Source organism: Enhydra lutris, unplaced genomic scaffold, assembly GCF_002288905.1.
Source record: "Enhydra lutris kenyoni isolate GAN:26980312 unplaced genomic scaffold, ASM228890v2 scaffoldscaffold86, whole genome shotgun sequence".
Taxonomy (NCBI): Eukaryota; Metazoa; Chordata; class Mammalia; order Carnivora; family Mustelidae; genus Enhydra; species Enhydra lutris.
In genome coordinates this window covers 999593-1021110 of record NW_019154170.1, presented here as the reverse complement: position 1 = coordinate 1021110, position 21518 = coordinate 999593, and the positions used below count along the sequence as shown (strand labels likewise).

At 56.0% G+C, this 21518-nt stretch overlaps 1 protein-coding gene across 1 annotated transcript in view; it reads right to left on the bottom strand.

Annotated features, from left to right (window-relative positions):
- Positions 1 to 1408: 1408 nt before the first annotated feature.
- LOC111161793 (ceramide synthase 4) overlaps positions 1409 to 21518 on the bottom strand; it is a 32012-nt gene continuing 11902 nt past the window's right edge. Inside the window, exons 2-11 of the mRNA XM_022525753.1 lie at positions 9463 to 9636; positions 6381 to 6498; positions 5560 to 5678; positions 5405 to 5462; positions 5090 to 5140; positions 4646 to 4738; positions 4073 to 4201; positions 3669 to 3775; positions 1971 to 2127; positions 1409 to 1869 (exon numbers count right to left, since the gene is read on the bottom strand). Coding sequence (XP_022381461.1) covers positions 1693 to 1869; positions 1971 to 2127; positions 3669 to 3775; positions 4073 to 4201; positions 4646 to 4738; positions 5090 to 5140; positions 5405 to 5462; positions 5560 to 5678; positions 6381 to 6498; positions 9463 to 9635 — 1182 coding nt within the window. The 5' untranslated portion in view covers position 9636 and the 3' untranslated portion in view covers positions 1409 to 1692. The remainder of the gene's footprint in view (positions 1870 to 1970; positions 2128 to 3668; positions 3776 to 4072; positions 4202 to 4645; positions 4739 to 5089; positions 5141 to 5404; positions 5463 to 5559; positions 5679 to 6380; positions 6499 to 9462; positions 9637 to 21518) is intronic.

Sequence of the window (21518 nt, the reverse complement as noted above, 5' to 3'; positions counted from 1 at the left end):
GGTGGCTCAGTGGGTTAAAGCCTTGGCCTTCGGCTCAGGTCATGATCCCAGGGTCCTGGGATTGAGCCCTGCATCGGGCTCTCTGCTCAGCAGGGAGCTGCTTCCCCCCACCCCCTGCCTGCTGCTCTGCCTACTTGTGATCTGTCAAGTAAATAAATAAATCAATCTTAAAAAAAAAAAAAGAGGGATAATTGACATTGCTTCTCTCTCTTTAAAAAAAATATTTTATTTATTTGTTTGGCAGAAAGAGGGAGAGCACAAGCAGGAGGAGCAGGAGAGGGAGAAACAGGCTCCCCACTGAGCAGGGAGCCCAACACAGGACTTGATCCCAGGACACTTCACCAACTGAGCCACCCAGGCGCCCCCGCTTCTCTTTCTCACAGTATTTCACTTTCCACCTTCCTTTCTGGTAACGCCTGCTCTGGTCCTTGTGCTCTCCTTTCTCTTCCCTCCAGGTCTTTCCATCTCCTCGTGAACGTCTCAGCCTCCAGCTCCCGGTCCCCAGCCCCACTCACTGTGGCTGAGCCCTCAGGGTCTCTCCTTTCCTTCCTCCTGGGGGCTCGCCGGCACCCACGCTGCCTGCAGCTCCTCTTGCTCCCCTTTTCCTGTCCTGCCAGTCCCCCACGCTGCCTGCAGCTCCTCTTGCTCCCCTTTTCCTGTCCTGCCAGTCCCTCTTCCTGGTGTCTCTCCCAGGGGCCACAAAGCAGGGCCTTTCTCCTCCCCTTTGCCTTTCCCACTTCCTGTCCCCATCTTTTCCTGCTCCCCCCACCCTCCTCGCCCTCCTCTTCCTCCCCCACCTCTGCTCCTCTACTGTCCTTTCTTTCTCACCCTCAATGATGTCCTCTAACACACTTCCTCTCCCCAGGGTCCCCGTCCTCTGCCACCTCTGGCTCCCAGGCCTCCTCCTCAGTGGCCTTGGGTGGGGTGTGGGGCTGTTGCATGATTCCTGGACCCTCAACGCCTTCCTTTCCCGCAGAGCTCCTGCAGAGAGGGCGACCTTACCCAGGCTGAACCTGGGGAAGTCCACAGGACCTCAGCCCCTGGGCCCTATTTCACCGTCCCCAGGAAGGCCCTGGAACTCTGCCAGCCTTGAGCAGGGGCCACCCAGCCTCTCACATGCATGAGCCCAGTACCTTCTCACCTGTAAGCTGGGGCTGTGAGCGATGGGCAGAGGGCTGCACTGTGGTGTTAGGAGGTGCCTTGGCTACAGTGTTGGCTGGGAGCCAGGGCCTCACCTAGGGTGGGGGGCGTCCCCACGCACTGCTTGCTGAGTCCCCTGGGGGTGGGCGTGTGTTTTGGGGTGAAGGTGAGTGTCTCATCAGTAGGGTAATTAGAGTCCCCTTGGGGCCTTTGGGGATGGACCAGGGACTCTTAACAGGGACATAAGCTCTCAGAGAAGCTGGTTCCATTCAAGTTTTATTGGGCCCCTTTTAGCCTGGAGCTGGCCCTGGCAGGCGGTAGCCTCCGCCGGCTGCCCACCCTTCCCAGCTGTGTCCAGTTGCCCAAGGGAAGGGAAGGGCAGGCAAAAGGAAGGGGCTGGAGACAGATCATTAGCCCTCACCCCTCCCCACCAGAGGGGGGAGGGCCATCCCAGTCTCCAGAGCTGGCCCCAGGGCCACCAGTCCAGCCGCCCCCAGCCAAATCCCAGCTATGGGGCACTGGGGGCGGCCCTTAAGGCTGGGCCTCTGCGAGCTATGTGGCCGGCGTGTGCCCGTTGGCCAGCCGCCCAGCCGTCCTGCTCCGAGGGCCATCGGTTGGGGCCGCCCCGGGCCTGGCAGCCGCGCCATTCTTCAGTGGCAGGTGCTCTGGGACCGCCTCCCCGTCGCTCGAATCGGACTCCTCCACGTCGCTGCGCACATCCTTCTCCATCTGGGGGGTGGGGCGGGGCATGAGGCTTGGGCCGGGGGCTGCAGGGAGGTACCCTCAGGCCGCCCCCAGCTCCTGCCCATCCCTCCCTACCCCGGCCCTACCCGGCCTTTCTTCACGAAGCTGTAGATCATGCGAAGGATGAGGCAGGACCAGAACACGTGCAGCAGCTGCAGCATCAGCAGGAGGACGTTGAAGAAGTAGTAGCCAAAGAATGGGCCCCCCTTGGCGATGGACTCGTAGTAGGTGGTGTACAGGATCCTACAGCAGGGGAGCAGGGAGACGGGCTTCAGCCGCCACCACAGCCCCCAGTCCTTGGGACCTCTAACTTGTGTGACCCTCCTTGCTCTACAACCTTCCATGGCTCCCTCTGCTGCCCCCCCCCCCAAAGAGATAGCGATGTTCTTTAGCTGGGCGTTTAAGTGCCCTTCTTGCCTGGTCATATTAACTTGTCAGAATGCACATGAACCCCAAGGGGATGCTTAGTGGCCCAGCTGCCTCCCCCACCCCAGTCCCCTAGGCAGTGAGCTTCTACTCTGCCCTGCCCCCTGGCTTGGCCGTGGGGTCACCAAGAGCCAGTCTTGCTCTGGCAGCTGGCTCTCCCTTCCTGGGCCTTCAGGGACCCACACTCCTGTTTCCTCCACAGGCTCCCCCGACCTGCAAATACTCCAGGTCACCCAGTGACCTCCTCCAGTCTTGTGGCTACAAACTCTGGACATGTACATCTCTGTCCAGAACCCCAGGATGGTGTGCTCATGCCTCCTCCATGACATTTCTAAGTCCCCCCACAGACCCTGCAAACCAGCACAGCCAGAGCTGCATACCTGTTCCTCAAGCAGCAACTCCGACCTCATACCCATTTCATGAGCCTCGAGTGACTCTGACTGTACCCACCTCTGTCACTTGCACTGGTCCAGCCCCACCATGGCTCACCTGGGCCAGCACAATCCCCTCCCCTGGACCTCCCTGGGCCCCCACAGTTCCTGCTCAGGCCTCTCATCAGCTATTCCCCAGCAGCCAGCAGAGGGCGACTGTGAGCCTGTGGGTATGTCCCTCCTCTGCCCACAAACCTCCAGGGCTCCCTTGTCATTGGGGTAAAAGCCCAAGTCCTCCCTGAGACCCCCAAAGCCCCAAATGACCTGCCCTGTCCCCTCCTCCCTCTCTCCTCCTCACTCACTCTGCTCCACCCACAGAGGCCTCCTTGCCATACTTCCACACCAGGCCCAGTTCTGCCCCGGGGCCTTTGCACATGCTATGCCTGCTGCTTGGACCACTCTTCCCATACGATCGGTCTTAAGTTCTCTCCCTCCAGTCTTTCTGTATGAATGCTGCCTCTTCCCTGACCAGCCTAATTCCAACTACCAACACACTCCCTGTGCCCTTCTCAACCTCATTTTCTCTTTAGCACGTCATTCTCTCATGCTTTAGATTCTACTTGTTTGCCTTATTTACTATAGTCCCCCCCCCCCCCCCCCCCCACACATTAGCCCCACCTGAGCAGGTATCTTCACCTTGCTCCCTCATCAGCAAATAGACTGGGCAGACTTTAGTGAGTGGGTGCCCAACCCTGCCTCCTGCTCCATGTTCCAGGCACAGTGGGGAATGACTGAGTCCAGACTTCTGTCTCTCCTACCACGGGGTCTTTGCACATGCTGTGCCCGGTTCCAGGAACACCTTTCCTTGCCTTCTCCTGGAAGCCACCCAGCCAACACCCCCAAGTCCATGGGTCAGGAAACCCAGAGGGAGGCAGGCCTGGATCTCAGACATGCCCTCCCTCCCTGCTCCCCCAACGGTGTACTCACTGCGTAGGGAAGAGCACAAGGCGAGTATAGAAGAAGACCAAGGAGAAGATGATGAAGAGGGTGTCGCACACTTTCCGCCAGTGCGTGTAATTGAACATCTTGCCAGCCTGCGGAGGGCAACAGAGAGAACCGGCCTCAGGCCAATGGTGGGGACAGGGAAGTAGGTGAGAAGTAGGGCACTGGGAAAGGGCAAGGCCTCCTCTCCAGGAACTGTGTAGAAAGGTGCAGTGCGGCTCTCCAGGAGCGTGAGAACCTTCATTTCTACCGCCCCCCGCCCCCCCCCGCCCCCCCCCCCGCAAGCCACGAGGGGGCGTGGCCTCGTGGCCAGGGGCGTGGCCTCACGAAGGGCTAGGGTGTTGGGGGGAGGGTGTTGATGGGGGAGGGTGGGGCTGGGCCAGGCCCACCTCCAGGAGGTAGTCAGAGGCGTCGTGCAGCAGCAGCACGAGGGAGCCGATGCGCAGCAGGTTTGAGCTGTAGGAGAACGAGATCAGCAGGATGGTCACGAAGTGGTGTGTCACCTGCTCCTTGAAATCCTGCGGGAGACAGTGGGTCACAGCAGGGATGAGGCTGGGTGGTGTGGGGGGACACCCCGCCAGGATGGGTGGAGGCCCTCACAGGGATCTGGTTGGCTGCGTCTGTACTTTTTTTAAAAAAGCTTTTATTTTTTTATTTGACAGAAAGACACAGGGAGAGAGGGAACACAAGCAGGGGGAATGGGAGAGGGAGAAGCAGGCCCCCCAAAGAGCAGGGAGCCTGATGCGGGGCTCGATCCCAGGATCCTGGGATCATGACCTGAGCCGCAGACGGACGTGTAAAGACTGAGCCACCGAGGCGCCCCTGGCGTCTGTACCTTGTGGACTCTGGGTCTCCCACCTGAGGCACCAGGGGGTCTCGGGGTAGGCGGTGAGGCCATCCCACCCTATGCAAGACTGGGTCCGTTTCCCCTCTTCCCGCATCACTTCCCAGCCAGGCCTCACCTTGCGTCTGACATCAAAGGGCAGCGTGATCAGCAGTGAGACGTAGAAACTCAGCTCCAGGAGGTACCAATAGTACAGGGCCGGTTGTAGGGGCTGCAGGGGCGTCGGCCAAGGTTAGCTGTTGGGGGTGGAGGCTCCCCAGGGGCAGGGAGGCTCCCCAGGGCCCTCCTCGATTGCTCAGAACCAGGACCCTTGAATACCAATGAGTGAAGGAGGAGTAAGATCCCTGTCCCCAGAGGTAGGCAAGGGCAGTGGTTTTGCGGCAGCTCCTGCTCCCAGTTTCCCGGAGTCTGGCCCCTATCCATTCCACAGGGGAGGCAAAAATAGAGAACAGAACCTGGAGGGGAGTCGTGTCATGTCTGGGTTTGGCTCTCCTGGCTGTGGCTGAAGGAACTCTGACCACCCCAAGCCCCCACCAGCCTCCGGGCTCTCCCTGCCACTCACCTGATTTGGGTAATTGTCCCAGCACATGACCGGTGCCCACAGCCATGACTCCTGCAGGGACACAGAGTCTGAGGCTGCCCAGAAGTCAGAGGTTGCCCAGCCCTCTACCCCCCGGGATGGGTTGGGGGGGTTTCCCCAGGGCTGCTCTCATTCTGGATCCCCAGTTCCCGGGCACGGCATGTCCTCCTGGGCACGTGGATGTCCGCCACACCCACTCCCAGTGCTCTCCCCGCCCTGTGCTTTTGCACGGGCTCCCCCCTCTGCCCGCACCTCTCCACACCCCCCAGTCCAGGCCCAGGGCATCGGTACACTCACGTGGTAGAGGACCGACAAGCCTCCGAAGAAGGAGCAGAAGTAGAAGCTGAACCTCCAGCTGCAGGTGGGGAGGGAGCCCGTGAGGCCGCCACCGGAGGCGCCCGCTTCCCCTGCACCCCCAGCGCCCCCCACTTCCCCCCCAGCCCCAGGCTCACCTGGCCTCGCAGAACTTCTTGGTCAGGGAGGGCCGGTCCTGGTTCCGGCGCCTCCGGAACCAGCGCTGGATCTGTGGCAGCGTGAGGCCACACTGGACCGCGAGGACGGCCATCTGGTGCTGGGGAGGGGCGATTTGGGGAGGTCACAGAGGTGGCTTCCTTCCTGTCCCTGTCCCAGGACAGATGAGACCCGGCCATGTTTCCCCTTCCCCTGCTACCCCAGACCTTGCCTATAGGATTGTCTGCCTGTAGACATGGAGGCGGCCCCCCAAAACAGGCCATATGCAAGCCAGCCCTGCTCACAGGAGAGACAGGTGGCTGATAGGGACCGGGACTAAGAAAGGGGGCAGTGGTGGAGCACAGGTTTTCCTCTACCCTTCCAGAAAAGTCCGGTCTTACCCCCACCCCAGGCAGGCAGTTGAGACCTCGCCTCCCACCCCTACCTGTAGAGAGAGGGTGACCAGGGAGGGAGGAAGGTCCTGCACACAGACAACCAGAGCACAGTACACATGGGAATGGGGAGGTGTCACAGGCCTGTGGTGGTCTCCCCCCAACCCCATCAGTCAGGTCTTCCTCTCCTCACCAGCTCAGGAGAGACCAGCCCCCCCCCCACCAACCCCCAGCCCCCCAGTCACAGGATCTGCCCACTGGGACAGGGGGGCTGGCTGGTGGCCTGGGGGTAGGAGCACTGTGGGTGTGCAGAGGCCGCCCTGGACTTCCCTGTTCCTGGCAATAGGGCCACATCCCATTCCCCGGGCCCCGCCCACAAGGGGGCCTGTGCTGGCCGAAGGGGATGAAGGGGGGCAAAGGGGGGCTCTCACCTCCTTGGGTTTCCACCCTTCTGTGAGGAAGTACTTCTCCAGAGTGGCATTGGGCTTCGCCGGCCTCCTGGTCTGATCATGCACACCGAGCAGCCGGCCCAGGGGCAGGCCAACAAATCTGGGTGCAGGGGAGACAGAGCCTGTCAAGCCAGGTGGGGAAACTGAGGCTCAGAGGGGCCGGGTCACATGCTGGGAGCTCCAAGGGGTAGCCCGGCCACTGCACTGGGACCAAACCTAAGAAAAGGCAGTTGGGTGGCCAGTCTTCAGGGTGGGGGTGTGAAGGTTAACTTGAGGGGTCTCAGGTAGCTTCACACAGTCCTCATCAGGAAGAAGGGCCTCCTCACTGCCTGTCTCATGGTCTGGGTCCCTGTCTGTCCCCTGCCAGGCTCAGGGGTCCCCACAGGCAGGAACGGTGTAGACAAGCAGAGGGGCCTGGTCCCTGGCCCATCACCACACGTCCCACAAGGGGGGGGGGGTTCCCCTGGCAGTTCATACCCACCAACCATCACCCTGCATTTGGGGAAACTGAGACTCAGGGCAGCTCAGCAAGGAACTCCTTCCAGATGCAACAGTGACAAGATGTGGGGGAGGAGGGGACTGTCATTTCTTGAGTGCCGAGCATGGGTACAAATCCGCATCAGCTGCGGGCTCATCTGACTCTACTGTCAGAGTCCCCACTGTCCTGATGGGCAAACGGGGGGCTCAGACAGGTCAGAGCGATGCCCAGGGCTGCCCGGCCAGGGAGGAGCAGATGGGCCCAGCATTGACTTTAAAAATGGCGAAAACCTCTGCCTTTGACCTTGGAAAAGCTGATGAGGGGACAGAAGGCCGGCTGAGGACAAAGCAGAAGCTGTCACCCTGCGACCTCCCCCCACCCCCAGTCCTGGGTGGGACGCGTGTGTGCCATTCTTCCAAGAATCTCCCAACTATCTTAATGGTAAAGCCTTGCTAGAGGGGAAAAACACCCTGAACCTGACAATGGCAAGGCCTCTGGTATCTCGAAGGTCCTTTTTAGCATAGGAAAGCTCTTTTGAAACCTCCTCGTTCCTTACCTCCCTAACCCCTGGTACCTAATCCCTCATAACCCCAGTGCAGCAGCTTTCCGCCCACAGCGCGTGTCCCGGGAGCTTTAATAAACCACCATTTTGCACTAAAGAGGTCTCAAGAATTCTTTCTTGGCTCCCGACCCCACCCCCACTGAACCTGCCCTATATTCCAAACTTCACCAAAGCTATCCCATCCCCATGGCCCTTTAAAAGGACACCTCTGGGATGTGAACACACCCCACCTACATCTGATGAGGCCATCAGTTAAATAAACAACCGCTCACTCCAGGCTCCAGTAGTGAATTGGGGCAGGTCTCCTGTCGTCCCTGCCCTGCAGGAAAGGTGGGGAGCCCTGCTGACTTGAGCCTCTTAGAACCCCTTAGGCAAAGGCCTCACTCAGTCCCAGATGACTCTCCCTCTGGGTGACCACAGGCTGGTCCCTCAACCTCTGTGCCTCCATTTCCTATTCTGTAAAATGGGGACAGCAATAGTGCTGCCTCATGGGGTTGTGCTAAGGGCTGCCTTAGGATGCATAAGCTGCTCAGAGCAAAGGTGGGCACACAGTAGGTGCTCAGAGGGTATCTGTTACATAAATACAACCTCTGTGGGTATTCCCTGGGTCTCCTGGGGTCCAGCCTGTATCCAGGAAGCCTGGTCTGGAGAGACAAAGCAAGAGGTAGAATGCTCCCGAGTCCCTGTCATCAGGGGAGGGCAAAGCCAGGGACCCAAAGCGGGGGGAGGGGGGATCCGGGGGGTGGAGGGGGCTAAAGGGGGATAAGGGCTCTGGAGGGTGGGGGGAGGGATGGCGGAGGGGCCTGGTGGGCATTTCTGCAACCCAGCTTTGAAGGGACTGCAGAAGAGTGAGGGCAAAGGCCGGGTGGCCACATAGGAAGTAGTGGACCTGCAGAGGGCAGGGCGTGGGGAGGGAGGCCGGAGAGGGAATCTTGGGGAGGCAGCTGATCATGGGGGGGGGGCGTTGGATCATGGGGGTGCCAGCAGCAAAGGGGCCTGGAAGAACAGGTCTGAAAGCTGTAACTACAGAGTTGGTGGGAAGGATGTGGCTACCTGGGACCCAGGAAAGGGACCCCAGAGAGATGCCCACACCCAGGAGACAGACAGCCAGGGAAAGAGGAAGAGACTCGGTTTGAAGCAGTGTCTGGGTCCCATGAGAAATGACTGAAAATCTACAGAGTTTGGGAACCAGGTTGCTGGGAACCTGTGGGGTGGGGAGGGTGGGGGGGTGGCAAACACTCAGGGGCGTGGGCACCAGCAGGCTGCAAAAGACTGGGGGTGGGGACGGACGGGGGTGGGGTGGGGTGGTTTAGGGCACAAAAGGGGAAGCCAGTGCTTTTTGCTCCTTCCTTTGCTACAAAGGGAGGAGGGAAGCCTTAGGAGCCAGGAAGGAGGGGTTGAGGGTCACCTTGCCCATAGGAGAGAGGCAGGAGGGAGTGGGCAAGAGGCAAGTCTGGGTGGCTCAGCTGGGTAAGCAGTTAAGCATCTGCCTTCAGCTCAGGTCATGATCTCAGGGTTCTGGAATAGTGCTGCCCCCCTCCCCCAACTGCATCAGGCTTCCTGCTCAGTGGGGAGTCTCTGCTTCTTCCTATACCCTAGCCCCCTGCCCGACCCCCCCACCTTGTGCCCTCTTTCTCTCAAATAAATAAATAAAATCTTAAAAAAAAAAGTTTCTTTGCTCACTGACTGGCCTCTGCAGACCCTTACGTGATCAGCAAAGCAAGAACGTGCCCTCCAGGCCCACTTCCCCACCCCCCGCCCCCCAGGTTTGCCAAAGATGCAGGTGCCTCCAGACCCGAGCAGCAGCCATGGTGACAGGGAACCAGCCCTCAGAGGCTGGAAGAGTGTGGGTGGTAGCAGCTAGGGGCAAGGGGGGTGGTGGTGCCAGGAAAGGCATGCCGGCTCCAAGCCAGGCTCTATCCAGGACACATGAGGACAAAACAACACAGGACAGTTGGCCAGGGTGAGCACTGTGCACAGGGGAGGACAACAGGACCAGGCACCACCGCGAGGCATAAACTCACCTCTCGAAGGCCAAGCGCATGACCACCAGGACCAGCGCCACGGGCAGGGCTGCCAGCAAGTCCCGGGCGTGAGGATAGACCAGGCCATCCCGGTCCTCTAGGGCAGCCCACGTGTTGTTGGGTGGCAGCCACAGCCTCTCCTGCCAAAACCATTCGCTGAGGCTGGACAACATCCTGTGGGCACAGGGTCCCGTTAATGGGAGCTCAGTGCAGGAGGGCCCACCACCCCATCCTCGCCCTCTTGTGCCCCAACGCCCCGCAACCTTGACTTTATGACAGCCTGTGTGAAGGAGGGACTTGCACTGTGTGCCCTCAGGCAAGTGACCTGCCGGCTCTGAATATCAAGTTCATTTGTCGTGCAGGGGGGACAGCAGCTCACCTGGGAGCCCAGCCTGCTAACGCAAAGTGTCTCCCTGCCTGCTGGTCCCGGAGACACACCTCATGAAAAGAGTTATTACTGTGCACTTCACAGGTGCAAAAAAAGGTGGCCAGAAGTCAAGGGACTGGCTGACTGGGGTCATAAACTCGAGTTCTCCAATGTCACGGGAGGTGTCCCGCCATTGTGGGAAGGTGCCTCCAAGGCAGCCCAAAGGTGTCAAGCTGAGGAAATCTGCAATTCCCTTCCTGAGCATCCTTCGGGTGTGAAGGTCGGCAGCCCCGCTGGCTGTGAGGCTGGGCTGCGGCTGGCAAGAGTCCCTGGTGCGCGACGGTCCTGCCTGATCACTGGAGGAGCAATTAAGTGAGCTTTCCTTCCACCAAGAAGGCTTTCCGGCAGCCATCTTGAGGCGCCCAAGCAGCTTTACCCTTTCCCGAGATCTTAAGACAAGGGCCTGGACCCCCACACTGGCCCCCACTTGGGATGTTTGTTCATCCTTATGTCTATCCATTCCATCCATCCATCCATCCATCCAACCATCCACCTTACCTGCTGATCTACCTGTCTGTCCATCCACCTGTCCCGCCATCCATCTACCTACCAACCACCCACCTACCACCCATCTATCCATCCATCCAGTCATATGTTCACCCATCCACCTGCCTGCCCATCTGTCCATCTACCCATCTGTCCATCCGTCCATCCATCCATCTGCCTGCCCGACTGTCCATCTGTCTGTCCATCCACAAGGTGTTCTCTGATTGACTTGTTCATGCCAGGGTGCAGCTAGGTGTTAGGGACACATCAGGAAAAAAGCAGACATATTCCTGTCCCCATATGGGGGGCAGCCAACACACAAGTATACAGATTCATAAATGAGATAGGACCATGTGATGAGGCCTGGTAGAAAATGAGCAGGGTACCACGATTTTAAACGAGGTGACCAATGAAAGTCTAAGGAAATGCCTTCTAGGCAGAGACCCAGAGATAAGAAGGGCCTGGGTTTACGCAGAGGAGAGTAGTGGTGGCAGGGAGGGACTTTCAGAGAAAGCAGCAGCAGGTGCAAAGGCCCTGAGGCAGGACTGAGCTCACAGAGTGTTAGGGGAAGAGCAAGAGGCCCCTGGAGCAGAATGAGCAAGGGGGAAGAGGGAGGGGGGGAAGGGAGGGAAGGGGACAGGGGCAGGTCATGCCGGGCCTGTGGGCTTCTGGGAGGAGTTGGGACGACTTCCCCCAACATTCGTGATGAAAAATTTCAAACCTACAGAAAAGTTGGAAGAATTTACAGTGAACTCCTACACCCAGCACTAGATTCTGCCGCCCACAGTTTGCTCTATCTGTTCTGTCGGATATCTGCGAGTGCATCCATCCACCCTCCCCGCTCCTTCCCCCTCCCCACTCCCCCAGATCAGGCCATCTTATTTTTCTGGATGCATTTTAAAACAAGCAGCAGACATCAAGCTGCATTACCCCTAAATATTTCAGCACGCAGATCATTAGCTAGGCTTCAATATTTGCTAATGGGTTTTTTTTTTCTTTCAAGATAAAATCTGCTAGAGCGAAATGCATAAATCCTTCACCTTACGGTTGCGGAGTTCGAACAAATACAGGCAGTCTCGTGACGCAGCCTCCAACCACGGACATTCCCCTCCTCCCTCCACAAAGCTCTCCGTGCCCCTCTCCGGTCAACTTCCATCTCCTGCGGCTAAAGGTAACCTCGCTCCTGACTTTTGTTCCCACCATGCATTCATCCTGTCTGCGCTAGAACTTCCTATAAGCAGAATCACACACTCCATCTTCGTGTCTGGCTTCTTTCGCTCTGGGGAACCGTTTTGAGATTCGTGTGTCACAGTATCTACTGGCAGCTCCCCCCCGCCGCCCCCAAATCGTGGATATGTACCATCTGCTTGTTGATGGCAACTGGAATGCTTCCCATTTGGGGTGATTAGGAACACAGCGATTGCGAGCAGACACATCTCCCGGGTCAGCCTGGAGGGCTGGGACGGCTGGATCACAGGGAAGCCACCCATCTGACTTCATAAGCAGCGGCCAAACTGTTTTCGGGGGCGGGGGGGGGGGCTGTACCATTTTCCACTCCCACCCGTGATGTTCGGAGGTTCTGTGGCCCTTGGTTTTATTTTAGATAAGGACACAAGCCATGGGGTGCTGGCAACCTCGTGGGAAGTGGCTTCCTTTCGGAGGCCTTTCGGAGACCAGAAGGAGGTGCTGTCCACTGGAAGGGGGTGGAGAGGAGGGGCAGGTTTCCAGAGACTTCTTTGTTTGTTTGTTTAAAGATTTTATTTATTCATTTGACAGATAGGGATCACAAGTAGGCAGAGAGGCAGGCAGAGAGAGGAGGAAGCAGGCTCCCGGTGGAGCAGAGACCCGGATGTGGGGCTGGATCCCAGGGCCCTGAGATCATGACCTGAGCTGAAGGCAGAGGCTTTAACCCACTGAGCCACCCAGGTGCCCCTGTTTTTTTGTTTATTTAAGATTTTACTTATTTATTTGACAGAGAGAGAGAGATCACCAGTAGGCAGAGAGGCAGGCAGAGAGAGAGGGGGAAGCAGGCTCCCCGCTGAGCAGAGAGCCCAATGTGGGGCAGAGACGCACACACAGAATTCCATTTTTATCAAGTTCAACAGCAGGCAAAACCGACCGAGGATGGCGGCATCTGTGTCCCGCGGCCACTGTCGCAGGTTACCACTAACGCAGTGGCAGATGTGTTCTCTCACGGTTCTGGGGCTCAGGAGTCTGAAATGGGGTCTTGCTGGGCTGAGTGCAAGGTTGGGCAGGGCTGGGCTCCTTCGGAGCTCCGGGGGAGAATCCGTTCCTGCCTTTTCTGGCTTCTAGAAGCCACTTGCACTCCCTGGATGAAGGTCCGGTCTTTGTCTTCCAAGCCAACATCTCTCTCTCTGACCCTCCTGCCTCCCTCTTATAAAGACCGCTGGGATGACACTGAGTCACCGGGAAATCCGGGGTCAGCCCCCACACCAAGCTCAGCTCATCAGCAACCTCTAGCCCCCTTCATCACACGAAGCTCCAGGATCAGAACGTGGGCGTCTTTAGGGAGCATTATTCCGTGACCACACTGCTGGGCATCGGGACAGGCGGCTGCCTTGGGGACGGGCAGTGACCAGAGGGGCCCTGTAGGGTTGCCTAAGGCTGGCACGTTCAGTCTCCTGATCTGAGCCAGTGCTCTTATGGCTGAGGAAATTCACTGAGTCATCCATCTCTGATGTGGGCCCTTTTCTCCTGCTAATGAAAATGCCTCCATTTTAAAAGTCCACCATTCTGAATCCAATCCCACCATGTGGGCTTGTCCATGGGACTCAACTCAGTTCTGACACTGGACCTGGAGACAGCATCAGATCCCACGGGGTAAGGGGCTCAGTCCTACAGAGACTGTCCCCCCACTTCAGCCTCCAAGTGTGTCTAAATGAAATCATCACCTGTGCTTCTTTCCAACTGGCTGTAAACCAGAGGACTCCCGACCCCCTCCTGGGGGTTTTGAGTAATTCACTAGAGTGGCTCACAGAACTCGGAGAGACGTTTTACTTACTAGGTCACTGGTTCATTAGACAAGGACACAACTCAGGAACAGCCCAATGGAAGAGACATAGACAGCAAGGTGGAGGGGAGGGGCCCCCCACCTCCACGTGCATCACTCTCCCCAAATTTCCATGCACGCACCAACCAAGAAGCTCTCTGAACCTCGCCCTTTGGGTTTCTGGGGAGGCTTCATTACAAAGGCATGCTCGACTAAATCATTGCTCACTGCCCAATGAGTCAGCCTGCAGCCCCTTCCCCTCCCTGGAGGTGGGAGGGGGCTGCACTAAATTTCTATTCTCTCTCTCTTCACTCTTTGCCTTCCCTGACAACCAGCCTCCTCACCCTGGTGCCCCAGAGGCTTTCCCAAAGTCGGCCATGTCAACCTAACAAAGGACACCTAGATCACCCCCATCGCTGGAAATTCCAAGGGTTTTAGGAGCTCAGTGTGAGACCGGAGACAAAGACCAAATATTTATTTCTTACTATAAATCATAACATCACAAGTCAAGTACAGAAAAAAGAAAAATTCTGAGAGTCTGGGTCTCAGAACCAGCATGTGGCTGGCGTTCAAGTCCATGGGGAGGGATGGACCAGCCCAGGGAGGGACGGAGATGAAGGAGCAGTCTGCAGTCCCCATGGTGGTGGGGGGCACATCTGGCAGTCAGTGAGGTGATGAGCAGTGGCAGCAGCCTGACAAACGGTCAAGGGTATATGACAGCGGCTAGTCTAGACCCAGCAGGCTCAGATGGCCCAGACAGAAGGGACAGATGGGCACAGAGTCTTCTGCCTGGGTGGCTGATTGCTCTACAAGAAACTAGCTGCACTGACAGGCAAGGTTGGCTTGATCTGGTGCACCACCCCCCCCCCCCCCCCCCCCCCCACCCCCCACCTCCACCTGAGGGCGCATGCCCAGCCTGGCATTCCCACTTCCCAACTGGAGCCACATCTACCGCATGGTACCTCTAGCCTCCTCCCACTTTCTCAGCAGACCTCCCTCCCTCTGCTGCTCAGTGCAGATGCAAATAGGCAAGGAGTCCCAGGAAAGCCCCCAGCCAGCCGGAGCTGTGGCAGATACCTGGGAGTCCCGGCGCCCTACCCCATATGCTTCCCCCACTCAAGGATGCCCAGATGAAGACCCACCACCTCTGTGCCACCGGCAAGTTGTGATGAACTTCAGAGACAAGGGGGAACACACAAGACTAAGGGCATCTTCCAATCTCAGGCTCCACTGACGTCCTGGGCTTCTCAAGGCCCCCATTCACTGCCTGACACTTTTGGCTCCCACCACACCAGAGGATTTCACACAGCCCCTTTTACAAGTGCTGCCCTCTGCCTAGAATGCCCATTGAATACTTATTGCCCTATGCTGGGTGCTGAGAACATGAAACGGTCTCCACAGGGCTTATACACCTTCCCTGTCTGTCTGGCAAACTCCTAGGCATCCCTCAAAACCCAGTTCATTTGTTGCTTCCTCCTGGAGGTAGCTCCTGATTGGATTTAGTTGAAACACACTCCCCCAGTCCTGCTTCACTCACTGTGAGGTTGGGAGCTCATCACGGAGGCTCTCTGGAGACAGCACGGGGTGGAGAAGGAAGAATGCGTGACCAGCCTGGAGCCCCAGTCCCCCCAGCTGAAGCAAGCCTGGCCTTTTCTGGCGTCCACGTCAGACTGACCCACCTTGACTGCAGAGGTCTCAGCCCTGGAAGCCCTACCCCTTCTCCAACCTGTCTGTCTGTCTGTCCCCTCCTAGCACACAGGAGGGACTCATGTGCGGCTGTTACTAAACATTCACGACCAGCAAGGCCCAGACTTCTTGTCCTCCTCCACCCGACCCTCAACAGACCCCTCCTTCCCAGAGGATGGGAAGGAATGAGGCTCAGGGTGGCACTCATCCTCGATTTTCCTTTTTCTCCTTTGGGCCCCAGCTCCTCTGCTCATTTCCTGTGACTCTGCCACACTGGGCCCAGCTGCCCCATCTGAAAAATGGGTACAGCCAGACCGCCTGTTTTCCAGTTTGTTGTGTGGGCCCAGGGGACCGTACCACACTGAGGTGACTCCTGCCTCACCCATTCACCAGGCAAGCAACCTCAGGCAGGCAGGCTGTTCTGTGTCTCCGTTTCCTCATCTGTAAAATGGGCTAATAAAAACCCTTTCCACATGGGGCAGTGGAGTGAGTGGTAAGTAGGACTGACCTGCATGTTATTAGCAGCAGAGAGGGGCGGTGGGATGAGGGGCAGTCTGGGGAGGTGGGGTGCTGGCCTGCAGCAGATTCTGGAAGGTTCTTCCCAGAACCTCCCTGACCTCTGCAGCTTTCCCTTAAAGCTGTAGCTCATGAACTCAGGCTGGGCTTAGCCAGGGCCACTGAGGGGTCATCTGGAGACTCACTGAGTGAGGGAGTGGCTGGTCAGCCCAACCAGCCTGAGCCTACAACCCCCCACACCCCTGCCCTGCCCCCATCACCCCTGCCCTGCCCCTAGTCTCCCAGCAAGGCCGCTGTGTCTTGAAGCCTCTTTGGCCTCACTCCCAGCCCTGCCCCTGCCACCTGGGAACCAGACTCTGATAATCCTTCTGAGTGGCTAAAAATATATCCTCAGACGCTGGGGAGAGAGAGAGATTAGGGCTTTGTGCTGATACCGGGAGGGGAGGATGAGCAGAGGATCCCTGTCCCCTCTCAGAGGTCTGAGGGAGCTGACTCGATCCTTATTGCTCCCTGGAAGTCCTGAGCGCTACCCGGACTGGCCAGCAGAGCAGGGCTGTGCACGGAAGGTTTGTTTTATTTTAAACCTAGCTGGGAATGCACGACTTGCCCGGGGTTGTGAAAAAGGAAATCAATTCAGACTCCAGATGTCTGGGCTGCCCAGGGACAACGGACACACACACACACACACCCCTCCGGGCTCCTGCAGCCTGGCCTGCTGCCGGGGGTCACCTGACTCCTGTGGCTGGAGGCCCAGGCAGGGAACACGTGATGTGCTAAGTGGGGGTGGTGTGGAGAGAGCCACAGACTCCCCTGCCCTGGACCCTGGCTGTCCCCTGTGGCTGGCCTTGGCTCCTCCACCGTGGACCTCTCTGAGCAGAATCCCTACGGTGGTGTTCCCTGCCCGGCCCCAGGTCCAGGACTCTGCCTCCTACCACAACCCCTCAGATTTAGACACATTGTTGAGGGCACCTGGGTGGCTCAGTCGGTTGAGTGTCCGACTCTTGATTTCCACCCTGGTAATGATCTCAGGGTTGTGAGATCAAGCCCTGTGTCAGGCTCTGTGCTGGGCGTGGGGCCTGCTTAAAAGTCTCTCTTTCCCTCTTCTTTCTCTAAATAAATTTTAAATAATTTTTAAAAGTAAGAAAAAAAAAGACGACACACTCCTGCCCTCCATACTCTGGTTCTGTTAATACACCCTCCCACACCCCACCAACTCAACTGTTTGCAATGGCTGCTTGCTGGCCTTCTAATTCACCAAGCTCATTCCTGCCCCAGGACCTTTGCATGTGCTATATAGAGCTCACCAAGCTCATTCCTTCCCCAGGGCTTTTGCATGTGCTGTGTTCAATTCACCAAGCTCATTCTTAACCAAGGGCCTTTGCACATGCTGAACCCCTACACATCCCTGTGTCTAGTGTTCATTATTCACATCTCAGCTCAGAGAAATCTTCTCAGATCACTACCAAAGAAGCCTGTGAATTATTCCATCTCCTCACCCCGTTTTGTTCCTTCAGCCTTCTTGTCCTACTTATCTATTATTTGTTTTTCTGCCTTACCCCAAGATGTAAGACTCCTGAAGGCTAGAATGTTGTTTTAGGCACTGCAGTATCCTAAGCTAGGGCCTCGCACAACATCGGGTGCCAACTAAGTGCTAAGCAGATGAATGAATGGGTATGGGTAGTGCAGACACATGGACAGGTGGGTGGATGTGAGGACTTCAGTGCAGGTGGTGAGATCTTCTAGAAAAGAAAAAAAAAAAAAAAAAAAACCCCACCGGGTCTCCTGGTTGGCTCAGTTGGTGGAGTGGGTGACTCTTGATCTTGGGGCTGTGAGTTCAAGCCCCACACTGGGTGTGGAGCCTACTTAAAAAGAAACCCTCTGTTTCAACAGGCAAGGTCAGCTTGATCCCAGTAAAGGAGATTCCCTGTTGCCCCATTTCAGAACTGGGAAGCCCGAGGCTTAAAGCAAGAAGCTACCGGCCATTCAGCCAGCAAGGGAGAGAGCTGGAACCGGAAGCTCACCAGGGTGGCGAGGGGGCTGCCCTGTACCACCAGTGGGCTCAGGGCTCATGGGGCTCTGTGCAGCCGCCCCAGGCCTGCCTCTGCCTGTCAATCTTTCTCCAGGATCAAGCCCCTCCCCCACCCTCTCTGTGTTTTCAGCGAACCAGTTGCTCAGCATATAATTTCTTTTTTCAAAGATTTTACTTATTTATTTATTTGAGAGAGATAGAGAGTGAGTGAGAGAGCGCATGAGAGGGGAGAAGGTCAGAGGGAGAAGAGAATCCCCGCGGAACTGGAAGCCTGATGTGGGACTCAATCCCGGATGACTTGAGCCAAAGGCAGTGGCTTAACCAACTGAGCCACCCAGGCGCCCCTCTTTTCTTTCTTTCTTTCTTTTTTTTTTAAGATTTTATTTATTTATTTGAGAGAGAGAGAGAACGAGAGCATGTGGGGGAAAGAGCAAGGGAGGAGGACAAGCAGGCACTGTGCTGAGTTTGACGCGGGGCTCGATCCCACAACCCTGAGATCACAACCCGGCCCAAAATCAAGAGTCGGAGGCTTAACCCACTTCGCCACCCAGGCGCCCCTCAGCACATGATTTCTTAACTGCTACACCCCTTGGCAGGCCCGGGGGGCTTAGGTGAGCTGCACCCCTGCTGGCCACCCTCTTGGCAATGCCCCCATCCCCCAAAGAAGACAGCCACCAGCGGGGCCATGAGGATCACTGCAGCTGCCTTGGGCTGGCTGTGGGCCACTCTGATGGCCTCAGCTCCTTCCTAGGGCCCCGCCCAGCAGCTGGGACACCCACGAGCTTCCCCCCAGCCGCCAGCATCCGGGACTTAGCATCTGCCCTCGGCCTTCTGCCCTAAATGCCTGCCCCTGCTTCAGTGGGCTGGTTCCCACTAGCCTTTCAAGACCTGGGTCAGATTCTATTTCCTCCTTAAGAGGCCTGCTCTGCCTTCCCCACACACAGCAGAGCCCCCTCCCCCACAGCCTTGCCCCTCTCACTGCGCCCTATCCCTGGGTCTTTCTTTGGAGCTTTCTTTAGCCCTGGAGCCTAGAGAGCTTGCTGGCTCTGAGTGTCCCCCTGGGCAGTGAGAGCCCGGGAGAGACCTCTGGGGTCCCCAGCATCACCTAGTGTATTGGGGGTGGTCAGGGAGGTTTCAAGGACCAAGAAAGGAGAGAGGATCAGGTCTCTTGGAATTTGAGGGGGAAGGGAGCAGTCCTCAGCCCCAAAAGCAAGCGGGGATGGGGAGGGGATGGGTGGCAGGTGCTGACTATTACCAGCACAGGGACTGATGAAGCTTTCAGGTGGGGGATAAGGGGAGCCCACTTGGGCCATTACAATAAAAACAAAAATACAGCTTTTTTGAGGTATCCTTGACACACAAGAAAGTGCACCTTTAAAGTGTGTGATCTGATGTGTTCTGACCTATGTACGTACGTGTGAAATCGCCACCCTCAACCGAGATAATGAACATATCCATCACTCCCTGAATTTCCCGGTACCCTTCTGGAGTCCATCCCTCTCTCCCGTCCAGGGCAAATTTGCAATCTGGATGTCTAACAGTCGGGGACTGGAAACCTCAGGGCTCCATGTGAAGAAATCTTACAGTCCGAAAGGCAGAGGAAAATACATCATGGATGGACCTTGAGGATGTCCTTTGAGGAAGCTAGTCACAACAAGACAGACACTGTAGGATTCCGCTCACAGGAGGTCCCTAGAGAGATATCTGTAGAGACAGGAAGTGGATGGTGGGTGCCAGGGGTGGGGGAGGGGGGGGGGAGACAGAGTCTCAGATTAGGGAGATGAGAAAGTTCTGGAGAGGGACGCACAACGATGTGAATATATCAATACTAAACTGTGCACTCAAAAATGGTCAAGATGGTAAGTTTTATGTCACGTGTATTTTACAACACTTAAATTTTTTTTGAAAGGCGGAGGGGGAGAGGGAGAGAGAGAATCCTAGGTAGGCTCCATGCCCTGCACGAAACCCAATGGGGGGCTTGATCTCATGGCCCTGAGATCGTGACCTGAGCTGAAATCAAGAGTCAGATGCTTAACCAACTATGCCACTCAGGTGCCCCCAATTATTAATTTTAAAACACGACCAAAGGAGGGGCACCTAGGTAGTGCAGTTAAGCAACTGACTCTTGGTTTCAGCTCAGGTAATGCTCTTGATGTCGTGAGATCAAGCCCCACGTACAGCTCTGCACCTTGGAGTCCACTTGGGATTCTCTCTCCCTCTCCCCATCCTGCTCATGTCTTCTCTCTCTGAAATAAATAAATATATCTTTTTAAAAAAAATCACCAAAGGGGAAAAAAGAGGAGGAACATTATGCTCATTGACTTGAGTGAGTGGGATGGGGGCTCAGGGAGTTAAAAAAATAAAATAAAAGCAAAATGCGGGGAGCCACTAATGGCCCCATACGTCATTTAGGCAATGGAAAAGCACCAGGAGAGCTCGGATTCCACTCAAGTCAGAGTCAGCTTCAGACCAGCCCCACTGGAGACAACCAGAAACCCTGGCCAACATACAAAAAGAGACTACCTGAAAGCCCGGGTGCTGTGATGTCCCCACATGGTAGCTACCAGCAGCATAGGACTATCTGAATTGCAATGAACTGAAATGAAACACAATTTCAAATTCAATTCCTCAGTTGCACACAGCAAAATTTCTCTGCTCAAGAGCCACATGTGGCTTGTGGCCACCAGATTTGTGCAGGTATGGAACATTTCCATCCTTGTAGAAAGTTCTACCAGGCAGTACTGCTCTAGAGTGACCCCAAAGAGGTAGTAGTTGGAGGGGAGTCTATACCTGGCATATGGGAGGTGGGTTTCTCATTTGTACTGCTCTTTGCTGGAAATAGAAACTGGCTTGAAAAATGAGGAGAGCCCAGACAGATCACAATTGCTTAACAACAGGATGGAACATGAAGGAAGGGAGCGAGTCTGAAAAAGGAAGTTCCAAATTCTACACAAAAGGTCTGTGCACGTCTCCTGCTAAGCCCTGAACCACACATGTGCAGGGCAGACTCCAACCAGGCCAGCTAAGGCTAAAAGAAAGGAAGAGAGATTTCACCTGCCACCCACCATGAGGACAACAGACTTTGGAGCCTGAGTCCAGACAGGTTAACTGCCTGATTTAAAAAAAAAAAAAAAAAATTCAGTGCTCTCCAGAGGAACATAACAGAATCCAGAGTCTCCACGATAACATCTTGATGATGTCCAGAATACAACCCCAAATTACTTGATCTTTGGAGAAACAAGACAACACGAGCCATACTCAAGACAGAAGGAAATTAACAGGGACTAATATCTGAGGCGACCAAGATGTTGGAAGGAGCAGATACAGATTTTGAAGCTATTATGATCTATTCAAGGATGGAAAGGAAAAAAATAGCTCCTGATGAATGAACAAATAAGAAACCTCAGTGGAGGGGCACCTGGGTGGCTCAGTGGGTTAATGCCTCTGACTTCGGCTCAGGTCGTGATCCCAGGGTCCTGGGATCGAGCCCTGCATCAGGCTCTCTGCTTAGCGAGAAGCCTGCTTCCTCCTCTCTCTCTCTGCCTACCTCTCTGCCTACTTGTGATCTCTGTCTGTCAAATAAATAAAAATCTTAAAAAAAAAAAAGAAACCTCAGTGGAAAGGTAAAAAAATGAACCAAATGTAAATTCTAAAACTGCAAAAATGCAATACTTGCAATTACAAAATCACACGTGGGCTTGATAGCAATCAGAGATGATTGAAGAGTTAACAAATTTGGAGATAGATAATAGCAAATATTCAAACTGAAGAACAGAGAAGAAAAAACAAAGATAGAATAGAAATGTGTCATCTGGTGGGGCGCCTGGGTGGCTCAGTGGGTTAAGCCTCTGCCTTCGGCTCAGGTCATGATATCAGGGTCCTAGGATCGAGCCCCACATTGG